The following is a 13,685-nucleotide window of genomic DNA, read 5'->3' as shown; positions in this document are numbered from 1 at the left end:
AGGGCGAGCATGTTTGGTGGGATGCAGATTCGAACCCGCGACCCTCAGATTGTGAGTCGAGCGCCTTATCCACCTGGCATAGCGTTAAGGGAAACCATTGAATAATCTTCAACTGTATAAACATAGATAAAACATGCAGCCCATAAAGATAGTGATATTTTCTAGAACTGTTTCTATTAAATGCTTTATAGACAGATAGCTAATTTTTTTATATATTGTTAATTGTCAAGTAACTGCTGTAAACAAAGTTTTATACAGCAAGTTAAATAGCGTCTTTTAAAATAATATTTTGTGGATATCTAAGTAAAACTTTTCTAAATGCATAAATAAACTTTTCTAAACAAAACCAAGTAACAGCTACAGATATAATTCTCCTAAAATAACCTAACAACTGTTTTTAATAATCAAGTAATGTGTTCTGAAGGTAGACAAGTAACATTGTCTAAAAATAGTGGAATAGGATATTATGAAAACAGCTAAATAAATTAAACCACTATCTGGCATAAGTCTGTTTGTTTTTGTGTCCGCTTATAACTGGCGGTTGTAACCGTACCTGACATGTAGCCTAAGTCCCCCTCATCCCCAGAAAGTGACATAGATGAGTTTGCGTTCAGATCTTACTCTCCCATTATCAACCACTGGTGGCCTTTATATCTTCCCCATGAGTTGGACGAGTATGGTCAGCTATTATTTTATAAGGAAAGCCAAAGCTTTTTTCTGTCGGTAGTTAATATGTTTGTTAAAAAACTTTCAAGATAACCAGGAAGCTTCTTTTATAAAGATAGGCAAGTAACGTTCTCTACAGCTTCATAAGAAACGTTTCATAAGGATATGTTCATGACAGTTGCGACAAATTTCTAGCCTCCAGCAAGTTATTTAATTATGGGTTGCTTTCAATACCCAAGATTGTTTGTTAGTTTTAGAGCAAAGCCACATTGTGCTATCTGCCGTGTCCACCGCGTGGAATCGAACCCAGATTTTAGCGTTGTAAGTTCGTAAACTTACCTCTGTCCCAGCGGAGAACCAATACCGAAGTACCTGAGTTTGGAGTGAAAGTGGAACATTTGTCATACATATTAAGAAATATAAATTTTCGCATTCACCTTCTTTTTTTACGTAGTTATTAGAATGTTCCAACTTAGTTCTGGATTTCTCTTTTTTACGAATTATTGGACAACTTTTTGGAAATTCAACTTTCTTGCAACATCTCTTTCTATGGGCACAGCAGCGACCCCTGCGAGATGCTCCTGAAACATCTACGATGTCAAATAGGTTTATAACTTTGAAAAAACTCCTCTCAACAGGTGCAACAGTTCGCGGAGCTGTGAGCAACGCCCTAAGAGCAATGTACACATTGGGAGATACTACTGCTAAATCATTTTTGTAAATAAAACGCAGTGTGCCAGGGGCACCAAATGTGTAGGAGCATTGTTGCTAGCTCAACCGCTGCTAAATCAATTCCGTTAATATGTGACTCAGCTCCATCGTGCTACAGCTAAATCCATGAACGATTTTACTTGTGCATTGGGCACTACATTTTGAATTGCATAAACGTGGCATAGGGTTCCAAATATTAAGATGTAATCTCGAAACAACTCAAACTTGTCTCCAATTTTCATGAAAGCACAGTTCCTTAGAATATAAAAAAACGTTTTGAACCATTGTTGTGCAGCAGTGATTGACTCATCCTGAAATTTTTAACTAGCAGGGAGCTTCCTTTGTCTAATTCGAGTCTTTGATGGTAATTCTTGAACAACTATTAAGAATCATGACACTTCTTTAGCAATTGTCGTGGCATCTTTACAACTCTTCTTTGGTTTGAAAAAAAAAAGAGTCTTCGTATGACATTGCTTACATTTCTAGCAATATCAATTTACATAGATGGGCTCTGCAATTCTTACTGAATATATTTATTCATACAAAAACATCATGCCAAACTGCTAAATAAATTAGACATTTATATGATGACATCTCAGCTGCTAATGATCTAGCTTCGGAATAGGTTGAATATCCGTTATAGTTTCATTTAGTTTCATCAAGGCCTTCAATATATCTTTCTCTTGGTATCTTACCGTTTTTACACTTTCAATTTGACACTCACATTTAGGGTATAGAGTGATATTTGCAAAGGACTTCAAAATACTACATTTGCTAGTTTATGCTGCAACAACAGTATATATTCTTTAAAGAAAACCGAAAAAAAACTTTTTTTACCAATTGTAAGAATCTACAGCATCACATAGTATAAGGTACAAAAAGTGACAGCCACAAGGAAAGAAAACTGTCATTTCATTTAACTGCAACAACCTGGATTGCACAACCTCGTGTTGGTCTTTTTTAACACTGTTAGCATTCTTTGAGTTGTATTCCATGTTTTCAATCTCTTCAAGAATAACTTCAAATAGTTGGTTGGTTGGTTGAAGTTAAGCACAAAGCTACACCATGTGCTATCTGTGCTCTGCCCCCCACAGGTATCGAAACCCGGTTTCTAGCGTTGTAAATCCGCATACTTACCGTTGTGCCACTGGGGGGCACCTCTAATAGAGCAGTTCCAAGTGTCGCCTTAACATTAAATGAAGGGAATGAAATCTTCTTCAACATTTATCTCCGTTCCTTGGATATTCACCGTTCTTAGAACTTCTGACAGCTGTTCTTGATAACTTACGTCAGAGGCTTAGTCAACTGGCCATTATAGAATGCTATTTCAGATGTTGAATTTTCAGAATTTCATTACTGACTTATTTTGAGAAAAGATGTATTAACTCAAGGCTAAAATGTTGAAGACTTACTTCGTTTCTGTGAATCTTTGAGAATGTTCATTGATTATGGAATTAAACTTTGGCATCAGTTCTACTTGGGTTTAAAAAATGGTTCTAAGGTGGCTTACGCTTTTAACAGTTGCGCGAAAAGCTTGATTTCTTTTTGCCAAATACATAATTATTGCAATTATCCTGTTAAATATATATGCTAATTCTGCCGTTCAATTTCGATTAAATTTGAGCTCTATTATTTAACGTCGAATAAGTTTCCAGCTGAAGTTCTCATTTCTTTTATTTTTGAAGCATTCCATACGTGAAATGTTTTCCTTGTGAGATTCTAGAGCATTTTTGAAAAGGTATATTGCTTGGAAGAAAGAATCCTGTTCAGTCAGCTGCATTTCCTTGCCAACAAAAAAATTAAAGGAGAAAGAAAACATTGCAATATTTTCTTACCACTCACCCATTTTGTAAATAAACATTAATTTAAATCATTAGTAATAAATTTTAATTATTGATTAATTTAATACTTGTTTTATTCCTCCACCCTAAGCTATTTCTCGTTTGGAATTCTTCGCTTGGCTACTTCTGTTTTTGCAACTTTTGCCCTTATCATTTCTGAATCACTTTCAAACTGTTCCACGCACGCTTTCTTTATAACATTTCCCCTACCATGGAACGTTAGAACACTGACTTTCGAGACGGCTCTCAAACGTGCTACCACATATCTGATCTGTGACGTCATTGATTTGCGTATGTGATAACTTGGTTTGCAGTAATAGTTATAGGTATATTATTTGGGATAGGTGTACTGTCAAACACTTATGTAAAATACGATAAATAAAACGAAACAATCATAACATCTCATATACATGAAATGTACAAGTGTCAAAGCTAAAATCCGAGGTTCGTTTCCCCGCAGTTGACACAACAATTAGCCCAATGCGGCTTTGTTTTCAAAACAAACAAACAAATCATTATTATTATACACTTTTGGCAACTAAGTGAAATTAAATTGGCAATTACTTCTCGTACTGAATTAGTACAATAGTTATAAAATATTTTATATTTACTATATCATATGCTTTAACTGAAGCAAGATAACTCAGAATATTTGACACCATCGAAGTACCCATTAGGTCCCGACGACTTGGTACCCCCTGCGGCCTCACAGGGGCACTGAAGGCAGTCCTGAATCAGTTCTAAAGATTGGCAGGGATATTTCTCAAGATAGTCAACAAATATTCCTAAAGATAGCCAAGCCAAATAGCATTTAACTAAAGGTAGCCAAGTATCTTATTCCAATTATGATCAAATTTAACACAGACTAATCCATAAGTGACTGGTATGGCTTGGTGGTTAGAGCACTCGACTCGCAACCTGCGGGTTGCACATTCAAATCCCATCACCTAATATTATGGTCCTTTCAACTGTGGAGGCGTTATAATGTGATGGTCAATCCCACTATTCGATTAGAGTAGCCCAATAGTTGGCGATGGGTAGTATTGACTTGTTGCCTTCCCTCTAGTCTAACGATTCTAAATTAGGGACGGTTAGAGCACATAGCCTTCGATTAGCTTTGCGCGAAATTCAAAAACAAACTAACAATTAGCACCTTTACAGTAATAAAGTAACGTCCACTAGAAAGTTTAAGATTATCTCTCTTTTTTAATTGTCCGGGAGGGGCCATCAACAAGTATTTGAGCTTACAAAGCTAAAATCCAGGGTTCGATTCCCCGCGATGGACAGCCAATCCTTTGTGTAGCTTTGCACTAATACAAAAAAAAACAAATCAATCATTGTAATAAGCAAATACGTGCAAGGTATTAAGAGTTAAGCCAAGTAAATATATTTCAGTAAAAATCAAGTTGTTAATGATAGTTAACCAATGCTGTTGAGCGATAACCGTTTCATACTCTCGTGTGAAAATTGTAACATTTAACGAATACATTTGTAACAAACAATGTTCGACACCGAGGCGATCAATAATGTTTAGGCAACTTGTTACTAAAAAAAAAACCTTGCTGCTACAAATATCGCGAAAGAAAATATTTTCTTACAACCAAGTGAATTGATTTATAAGAAGCAGAGGGTGTTGTTAATATATATACTGAGGCAACATTGTGATATGAGTGTCTGTAGAAAGAAATTCTTATGTGTGAATTTTATGTTGAATTATTGTTTTAGGTAACAAGGGTGATACGTCCAGAACTACGACCACATTAGAAGAATCTTCAAGTAAAGCCCGCTCCCTTCTTATTGACTCAATTTTTAGGCCTGATTATCGACCATTAGGCTTAGCCTCTTGGCCATCCGAGTTTCCATCTAGCTCGTTTTTCTTGTCAGAATCCCACCAAACACCTCTGTTTCGCGGACCTTCCACCTCAACGTCCCCTTTACTTGGTCTGGGAACTCAAGATCCGGGTGGACTCACGTTGTCAGCCCACGAAAAAATGTTTCGTCCTTTTCCAGGAGGAATATCCGCTTGTTTTGGATTTCCTTTTTACAGTCTTGCAGCTCCCTGTTCCAGTAAGTCCGGGTTTTCTGTAGGTTCTGAGCCTGACACTGTGGTTAAGCCTATGGCTGTTGGGGACGTCTTCTCTTGCGTTAAATGTAACAAAATGTTTAGTACTCCCCATGGCCTGGAAGTGCATGCCCGGCGGTCTCATAGCGGAAAAAGGCCCTTTGCCTGTGAACTATGTAATAAAACTTTTGGCCATGAAGTAAGCTTGAGTCAGCATCGTGCTATCCACACTGCAGAGAAGAGTTTCGAATGCAAGCAGTGCGGCAAGTCGTTCAAGAGGTCGTCCACTCTGTCCACTCACTTGCTGATTCACTCCGATACCAGACCTTACCCTTGTCAGTACTGTGGCAAAAGGTTTCACCAGAAGTCGGACATGAAGAAACATACCTATATCCATACAGGTCAGTGAAAGAATGATTTATACACAATAAAAGAGAGAGAAAGAGACAAAATTATTTGCCATTCTATAATTTATTTTATACATTCAAACTGATGTGTGTGTGTGTGTGTGTGTGTGTTTTAGAATTATTACCTTCTTATTATAACTGTGCTATAATTATTTTAACGCTTAATTAATGAGTGTGGCTTTTAAATTACGTATACCTCCTGCTTTTTCGTCTGTGTAAGAATGAATAGTAAAGTGATCATTTCACCACCGATTGGTTGATTATATATCTACTTAATAATAATTCACGAATGCTACTTATTGCCCTGTAGGTTTCAGAAAATGAATTAAGACTCTTCACACATTATATATTTTACACAGGAGAAAAACCCCATAAGTGCGGGATATGCGGTAAAGCTTTCAGTCAGTCGTCCAACTTGATCACACACAGCAGAAAGCACACCGGCTACAAGCCTTTCTCCTGCGACGTTTGTGGACGCGCTTTTCAGAGGAAGGTTGATCTCCGACGTCACAAAGAAACTCAACACGCCGAAGTTCAGCAGGTTCAACAACTTCTTCAGTAATTACCAAATGCAGAATGAAGAGATGGATTAAGAAGAGACACATGAGATATGTTGTTTGAACCAGTAATGATTAAATGCATCTTCTTTAATGACTCAATTTTTAATATTACACAGTCTGTTGATTCTAGCGGACAGAGCTAAAACAAAAAAAAAAGAGAGAATAAATACTGCAATGTTTACTGAGTTACACGACGTGAAGACGTATGTATATGTAATGTTTTAAGTCAAGTGAAGCTTTATGAATCTCATTGTAATTATAAGATTAAAACAAAAAGGATGACGCAATTTTAATTGCTGCTAAGAAAAGTGAATACTTCGATGTTAAATTATCTTTATTGCTAATTCAGTGTAGTATATTTTATCTGCTGTAATAATTCTTTTCAATGTTATTAGCGTGTTCCAAAAGCCTCCTTGTATCTTACCTCTCTTTATATGCTTTTAGAATGAACACCTTCATTAGAATCTCTCATGAAGTATCCGGTGATCAACACTGTATAAACGTGTTTCGTTGATACGTGGTCACTATGACGTGTTTATATACATAAAAGCGAAAGGCATTTTTGTTTCTCTGTTTTTAGTTAGACAGCTAAAGCAAATAATAAAACAAAGTAACGTTGGCATCCAGGTTATCGACTTAAAACTATATTTGATATACTTCAGCACCTTGTTTCGCCCAATCAAAATTTCTGTTTAATAATGCTTAAATGACAAAGGTGCCTTTCGCGGAGATTATTTATTGTGATAAATCTGATGATTGGTTTGATTCTAGAGCTTTCTAGAATTATGGTAAATAAGGGTAGTAACTTTTTTTTTCTCATAGACAAATTTTCTAAAATAATTTTGGCATATTACACCACTAGCTTCTGGAGCTAATTTCTATTACTTCGTACTATATCTTAATCGTTTCGCTTGATTGTTACGCAATTAAATAAGCATTAGGCCCAAGACTGTATCGATAGATTTTATTTGAAGAGTAATAGCGTGCTGAATTTCAAAGAATTGTTATATCACTTATTTGACGTATTGTAAGTAGATACAGTTTGAATTGATTTATAGGTGATTTTGATATTGTTAAGGTTAAAAGTCCAAATACTTTCTTATTAAGGTTAGACGGTTAACCCTGCAAGTAACACATGGAAAGTTGTGACAGAATGAGTTGAATTGAATATCACGTTTTGCATTACTACAGTTAAATAGGGATCAGTCCAATAAAATAGAATGTAAACACCACAGTTATGATTTTAAGCACAAATTAATACGAAACATATTTATGTTTTGAAATTATTCAGTCTTAAGATATTATCTTCTTATATTAACTCAAACAAATCTAGTAATTCGGTAAATTAATGACATCTAATACATGGGAACACATAATAAGTTGATGAATTTTTATTAACTTTTAGGTAATACTCAACACACACATAGACTGATTTTTTGCACTAAAAATTGACTTCCTTCTATTTTATTAAATAAAAAAAAACAATATAAAATAATATTTTTTTTAATTTTTACTACACAGTGATTGGACGATGTCCTTGATCATTTTGTTATGCTTAACAATGTACACTATCAGTAATAAATAAACAGACATGCATAAATACAAATAACTATTATCCCATTACTCTTGGTTTATCCCTGTTCGTAGCGTGAAATATTTATATTGGCTAGAGCGTTACTTAACTTCAGAAAATTTACAAAATACTTTAACAGGAAGAAAGTTTAAGATTATGTTCTATCATTAAACAATATTCTTTTTACCTTTATAAAATAACACCTTGTTATAACTTAAATTGCCTGTAACAAAAAAGCAAGGCTAACAAAACTAACATACTGCCCTAACTGGCATAGTTACATAACAATTAAGCCAATGTGCACATGTGTTTGTATGACTAGTTAAAAAGTCCATTACTGACAATAGCTAGCAGATTAACCTTTAGCTCAGGTGGTAAAGCAATCGCTTGTTGTGATGCCGCAAAATTTGAATTATGTCACGAAAAGTTGCCGCTTAACTAGAGTGATCGTACCACGACCCTATGTGAAGGATGTGGTTGTGTGAATTAGCTAATGTGTTAACCCTTTAGCTCGGTTAGCGGGGCCTCGCCTGATCAGCTCTGGTTTCAATCCACTCATAGGTGATCCAAAAATTGATTACTACATTCTGTTTTTTCTTCCCATGGAATATCTTGGAGTATTAATTCAGTTCTCTATTTGTACAATTTTCTTTGTTGATACTGTACTATAAGTAGTAAAAGTAAGAGGCTTAGAAAACTTGTTTTCCCGCTACTACATGGATTAATCTTTGTGTAATGTCCCGGTAGCTTTAAGTGATAATATTTTTAATACATTATGATTTGTAATATATAATAGTGTTTGATATCTTTATGGAAAAGGCATTAAACAATGTGTCTTGTCCACTTCAGGAAACATGAAATAATTATATCATTCTCAGATAATTTAGCTTTCATGCACAGAGACGTATTCTCCTACTAAGTTGATTATAATCGAGCTTTTATATGTAAAAAGTAACCACCGAAGAAGCCAACAAAAAAACAACCAACCACACAGAGACTCGCCAGAGATCCAAGAAGCTTAGATTTACGAGTTTATTTAATCTAATCGCTTAAGATTTAAACTCGCATTCAATATAAGTTCTGAATCCAGGTTCCGTAACGAAAACCGATAGTTTGGTAGCTACTTATGAGTTATTAACAAGGAACACGAATTACTAATAGATTACTCAATAGATATTTATGAATGTACTCCATTTTTGTTAAGTTTTTACCTATTGTTAAATTGGTTAATTAAGTTTTGGATACAGTAGAATAAAACAAATATTTTCTTTTTCTTCACAGCAGTTTTAAAAATTTATATGTAACCATTATTTTTTCTTTCAATTTTCAGAATGTATCTGTGAATTAGAGCACTTCGAAGTTGCTGATAAAAGTTGAATCTGTTTAGGTGATAGTTATGAATCTGTTTCATACAGGTTGAGCCAATAGCAAACAACGATTTTTTACGAATTCCAAGGAAACATTTTTCCAGAATAATACCAAAACAGATTAACATTCTACAGGCAAATTAATTGTGACCTCATTCGCAAATCTATTATAAAAACAAACTAAAATTGGTGGATTTGTTTTTAGCGCGGAGCTACACAATGGGTTATCTGAGCTCTGTCCACTGAGGAGAATCAATTCTCGGATTTTAACATTATAAGTCCGTAAACTTTTTGCTGATACACACCGGTGAACAAAATTGGTGGAAGAGTGTAAATATGATAATAATGAAGCTTTTCAAACCGCTAAGGAGCAAAATAAAACACTCGTTTCACTAAATGCTAGATTGTAACTTACGTTAATGACTGAATAGACATTATTGGTATTTCTATTATTTCATTTCGTACTCAGGAGTAACTTTCAAGTAGTTCAGAAGCTCAAAATTATATTTTTTTTTCTTTCGTAAAAAACACATTTTTTTATGAATAAAAATAATCATAATGCACGATATAAAATGAATACGAAGGAAACTATCTAATTTTGAAGCGCTTCGTAAATATGGATTTGGGGTCTTAGGAATGAAATAAGTTTAGTAATCTTCAGGTCCTCTAGTGTTGGGTACAAGTAGCATAGTCTTGTAGACCTTGTGTACGCTCAGATATTTAGTCCTCTGCTTTCTTAATTATTGTCTAACTAACCTAGTTTCTCTATAGGTAATAGAGGATAATAATAAAGGACTTAGTCTTGGTTTCTTATAATAAGGAACAAACAGTTTGTTCTTGGATTATAGCTACCCGAATCATCATTAACGTATTATATGTGAGAAGTTGAAATCTTTTAGTTTGAAAGTCGTGGTTGTTTTTATTCTAAATAATCCAGCTAAAGTAAAATAGTGTTCACCGTCTTCCTTTGCTTGCTGCCCCCCCCCCAGTAGCACAGCGGTATGTCTGCGGACTTACAACGCTAGAATCCGGGTTTCGATACCCGTGGTGGGCAGAGCACAGATAGCCCATTGTGTAGCTTTTTGCTTAATTACAAATAAACAAACCCTTTGCAGCTTAACTCTTCTGTTGTTTTCTCATTAATAAAAATGATCATTTTTACTTGATCCCGACTAACTGTGACGAAAAATAACAATGAAACATTTTGATTACCATTTCTCCAATTACTTGAGTAAAACATTTGTTAACGGTTCCTGTCTAACAAACGTGATCTTGAAATTTCATTCCACCCCACCTCTCCCCCAAAAACATACCATTAGCTACAGTCGCAAGTGATTTATCTTTTTAATAATACGCAAAGATCAAGATTGAACCGACTAGCTAGCTAAAGCTGATATGAATATTATTAATGAAACCGGTAGAATATGTACCTGTCGGTTTACTGTTTTAGTCCTTTGCTTATTAGTGTTCTCATTGAGCGAATAGGATTTCCAAACATTAACAAATGAGATGGATCCAACCATTTACTTTAACATAAGTATTCTTCATAGGAATGGTTTTTCAGACAGACGTTCATGCTGTGAGGAAGTGTATAACGTTCTCCTACCCTAAAAAAAAAACATTAAATATTCCTAATATTTGTCTTACGGAAATTAAGCTACAAATGGATCAATTAACCAAATGTTGAGTGCATTTCTTGAGCAAATAAGGTACTCTGTTTCAAATCAATGCGGAACTCAGCTAAGAATAAATTAATGCTGTTTTCGTGTATTTTTGTTTCAACGCAGATTCAAATTTATGTTATCTTGAATCGTTTTTAACCGAAGCTTTGTACACATAAAAAACTATTAAATATCTAATATTTCCTTTTTTTATACATTTAACAATTATAAAATATTGACTTGATGACACACCACAAATCTATGTAAGAATAGGAAGGTTGGTTATATTGTTGACTGAAATCGTGTTTTTAGTCGTTACGATTGCTTTGTCACGTTCCAATCCTTCACAGTAAGAAACTACATTGTTGTTTTTCATAACTTGTAGGACATACTGGAGAGATTTAGACATTTTGGCAATAAAGTTGAAAAAAAAAACGACCTTCACTCTCCAGATAACAATAAAACTTTTTAATTCAGCCATCGTTTCGCCATTGCAGCTTCTTGTACTACTAGCCCTGATGAAGCCACAATGCGAAACATTGGCTGAAATAAAAATGTTTTTATTACTATCTGAAGAGTAAATGTAGTTCTTTTTCCAGATGTATTGTCAAAGTATAAAAATAAAGTTAACAGTTTCTTAGTGGAATCAGTTGTACATTTGAAATTAAACCATATTGTGTATGTACTACAGATCTGCCTGTGTATATGATCTTCAAGCTCCTGTCAGATTAGAAGACAAAGATGAATACTCGAGGAAAACTTTACATTAATAATTTACCATTGGAGTAAATTACATTAACCCAAATAGGTTTCTGTATTTAGTGAAACACATTTGCTTGTCATCATATATACAATAAAGAAATGAAACAAACGATTTACGTTTACGATAGCGGGGAATACAATGTTAATCTCTCGAAAGGCATTGATTAATTTAACTGTTAACCTGAATGATCATATAACAATTTCTTCTCTGGAACATGCTTAGACCATGTTAACTTTCTTATATTCATGTGTTTTATTCTCTTATCATAAGATGACGTCATGATATGGAGTCATGCAGATAAAAACCATAAAATAATTGTTTATATCTTTCAACAACCTGTTCATACATTTTCATGGAGATCAAGTTCTTTGTTGTTGTTTTTTGCTGCTATAATTTTCATTGCAGTTTGAAGTAACGTCAACACCTACAGATCATACATTCTATAAACACACATCAGACAACATTGTACTCTGTACAATATACAAAGCAAACGCCCTTATGAAATTAAACATTGTACTTTCATAACAAACAAAATATACACAGCTTTGGTAAAGTTCTATTTTTAACACACAACATAAAAACACAGTTTAGATTGATTCAACACTGTACTTCATAACGCAACTTCTAGTGAATCTGTTTAAAGGTCAACACACAACTCTGATTAAAAATAACGTGACGCTTTATGTAACATCCAACACGAATAAAGTGATCACAGTACTTTATAGCATGTAACACAAAGGTGATTGAATCAACAGTAAACTATGTAACACAAAACACATACAGCTTGTTTAATGTCAACACTCTCATTTCAACTTGCATAACATACAACATGCTACGAAGTTCGTTACGTATGATGTATAAGGTCAGCATTATAATTGTTCATCATTTGACTTCTTAAGTATAGAGTTTCCAATGTTTTAAAAGCCGTGATACAAACGGCTTGTCAGAAAGCGGAATTAGCATTAGTATTTTAATCTGTTGTTCATGTTTTCCTTGTATTCCGGTTCTAGCAGGTATCACGAAATGTTTGAGCTCCAATAAAGTTATTACTGTTGCTTTTACGTCGAAGATCGTTTGTATTTATTCACATAGTTTTATCAGACATATACATACAGAAGAAATAATACCTATACTTTAAAATCCTAAACAAATAATAAATATTAACATACGTTGACGCCCATATTTTACATAGACTGCATAAATTTAAATTGTAGGTTTATGCACAATAATTTATTGCTAACGTAAAAATTTCATTTGTAAGCTGATGTTATGAAAAACCACAGGTTAATACATGACAAGAAAACAAACTCGTTCTGTATAAGATTGACTTGGAAAACCAAACAGGAAAGAATGGCCACAAAAAAACACAGAAACTCAACATAGTTTTAAAGAAGAAACAATGAAGGTTTAATAAACATAGATAAAACACTAAAGGTATTGGGGAAATGAAAGGGAATAAATAAATATATAAATATATATATATACATATGGACATTACGGATAGTAGCAAGAAATAAAACGAAGGCAAACCTGACAGAAAATTGGATAAAAAGATAACGTTTTTGGAGACATAAACGGAAATAAAGGCTATGGAAATTCCAGATCGTAGACAGAATTACGGAAAACTGGAAAAAGTAAAACTAGGTACAATGATAAATATATTGGGAAAATTAACAGGAAGGAAACTATATAAAAACTCAAGATATTAGCAAAAAATAGAATGTTGCATGCATTTCAAATTTTCAGCCAGAGTATAACATTATCATACACACGAGCTGAACAGCTAAGTCAAAGATCCCAAGGTTATGGCATAGGCATTCTTAATTTAAAAATCCAACAAATCAAAAGACAACCAGTCAGAAGCACCTCACGCTTACGCACCTACTCTTATTCGACTAGCGTTATAGACTGTCACAGTTGTATTGCACCCACGGCTGAAAATGCGGAACATATTCTACGGTGTATTTCCGACTTTAACCTTGGACCTTTCGAAACGAAATTCTACAAAAGGCAACACCGCAGTCGATGCAAATGTATCATGTTTTTTTTAGTGCATTCTAACAAAATCAACATT

The 13,685-nt window shown here is 34.2% G+C and overlaps 1 protein-coding gene across 2 annotated transcripts in view; it reads left to right on the top strand.

The window, feature by feature from the left end:
- Positions 1–12,672, top strand: part of LOC106476413 (zinc finger protein Gfi-1b-like) — an 88,740-nt gene extending 76,068 nt beyond the window's left edge. For both annotated transcript variants that reach the window (XM_022381299.1, XM_013937078.2), the window contains exons 3-4: positions 4,944–5,681; positions 6,047–12,672. In XM_022381299.1, the coding sequence (XP_022237007.1) occupies positions 5,210–5,681; positions 6,047–6,249 (675 nt within the window). In that variant the 5' untranslated portion in view covers positions 4,944–5,209 and the 3' untranslated portion in view covers positions 6,250–12,672. The remainder of the gene's footprint in view (positions 1–4,943; positions 5,682–6,046) is intronic.
- Positions 12,673–13,685: the final 1,013 nt, after the last annotated feature.

The sequence above is a fragment of the Limulus polyphemus genome, unplaced genomic scaffold (genome assembly GCF_000517525.1).
Source record: "Limulus polyphemus unplaced genomic scaffold, Limulus_polyphemus-2.1.2 Scaffold155, whole genome shotgun sequence".
Lineage (NCBI taxonomy): Eukaryota > Metazoa > Arthropoda > Merostomata > Xiphosura > Limulidae > Limulus > Limulus polyphemus.
The sequence above is the reverse complement of the archived record's forward strand: the minus strand, read 5'-3'. Positions and strand labels throughout refer to the sequence as shown.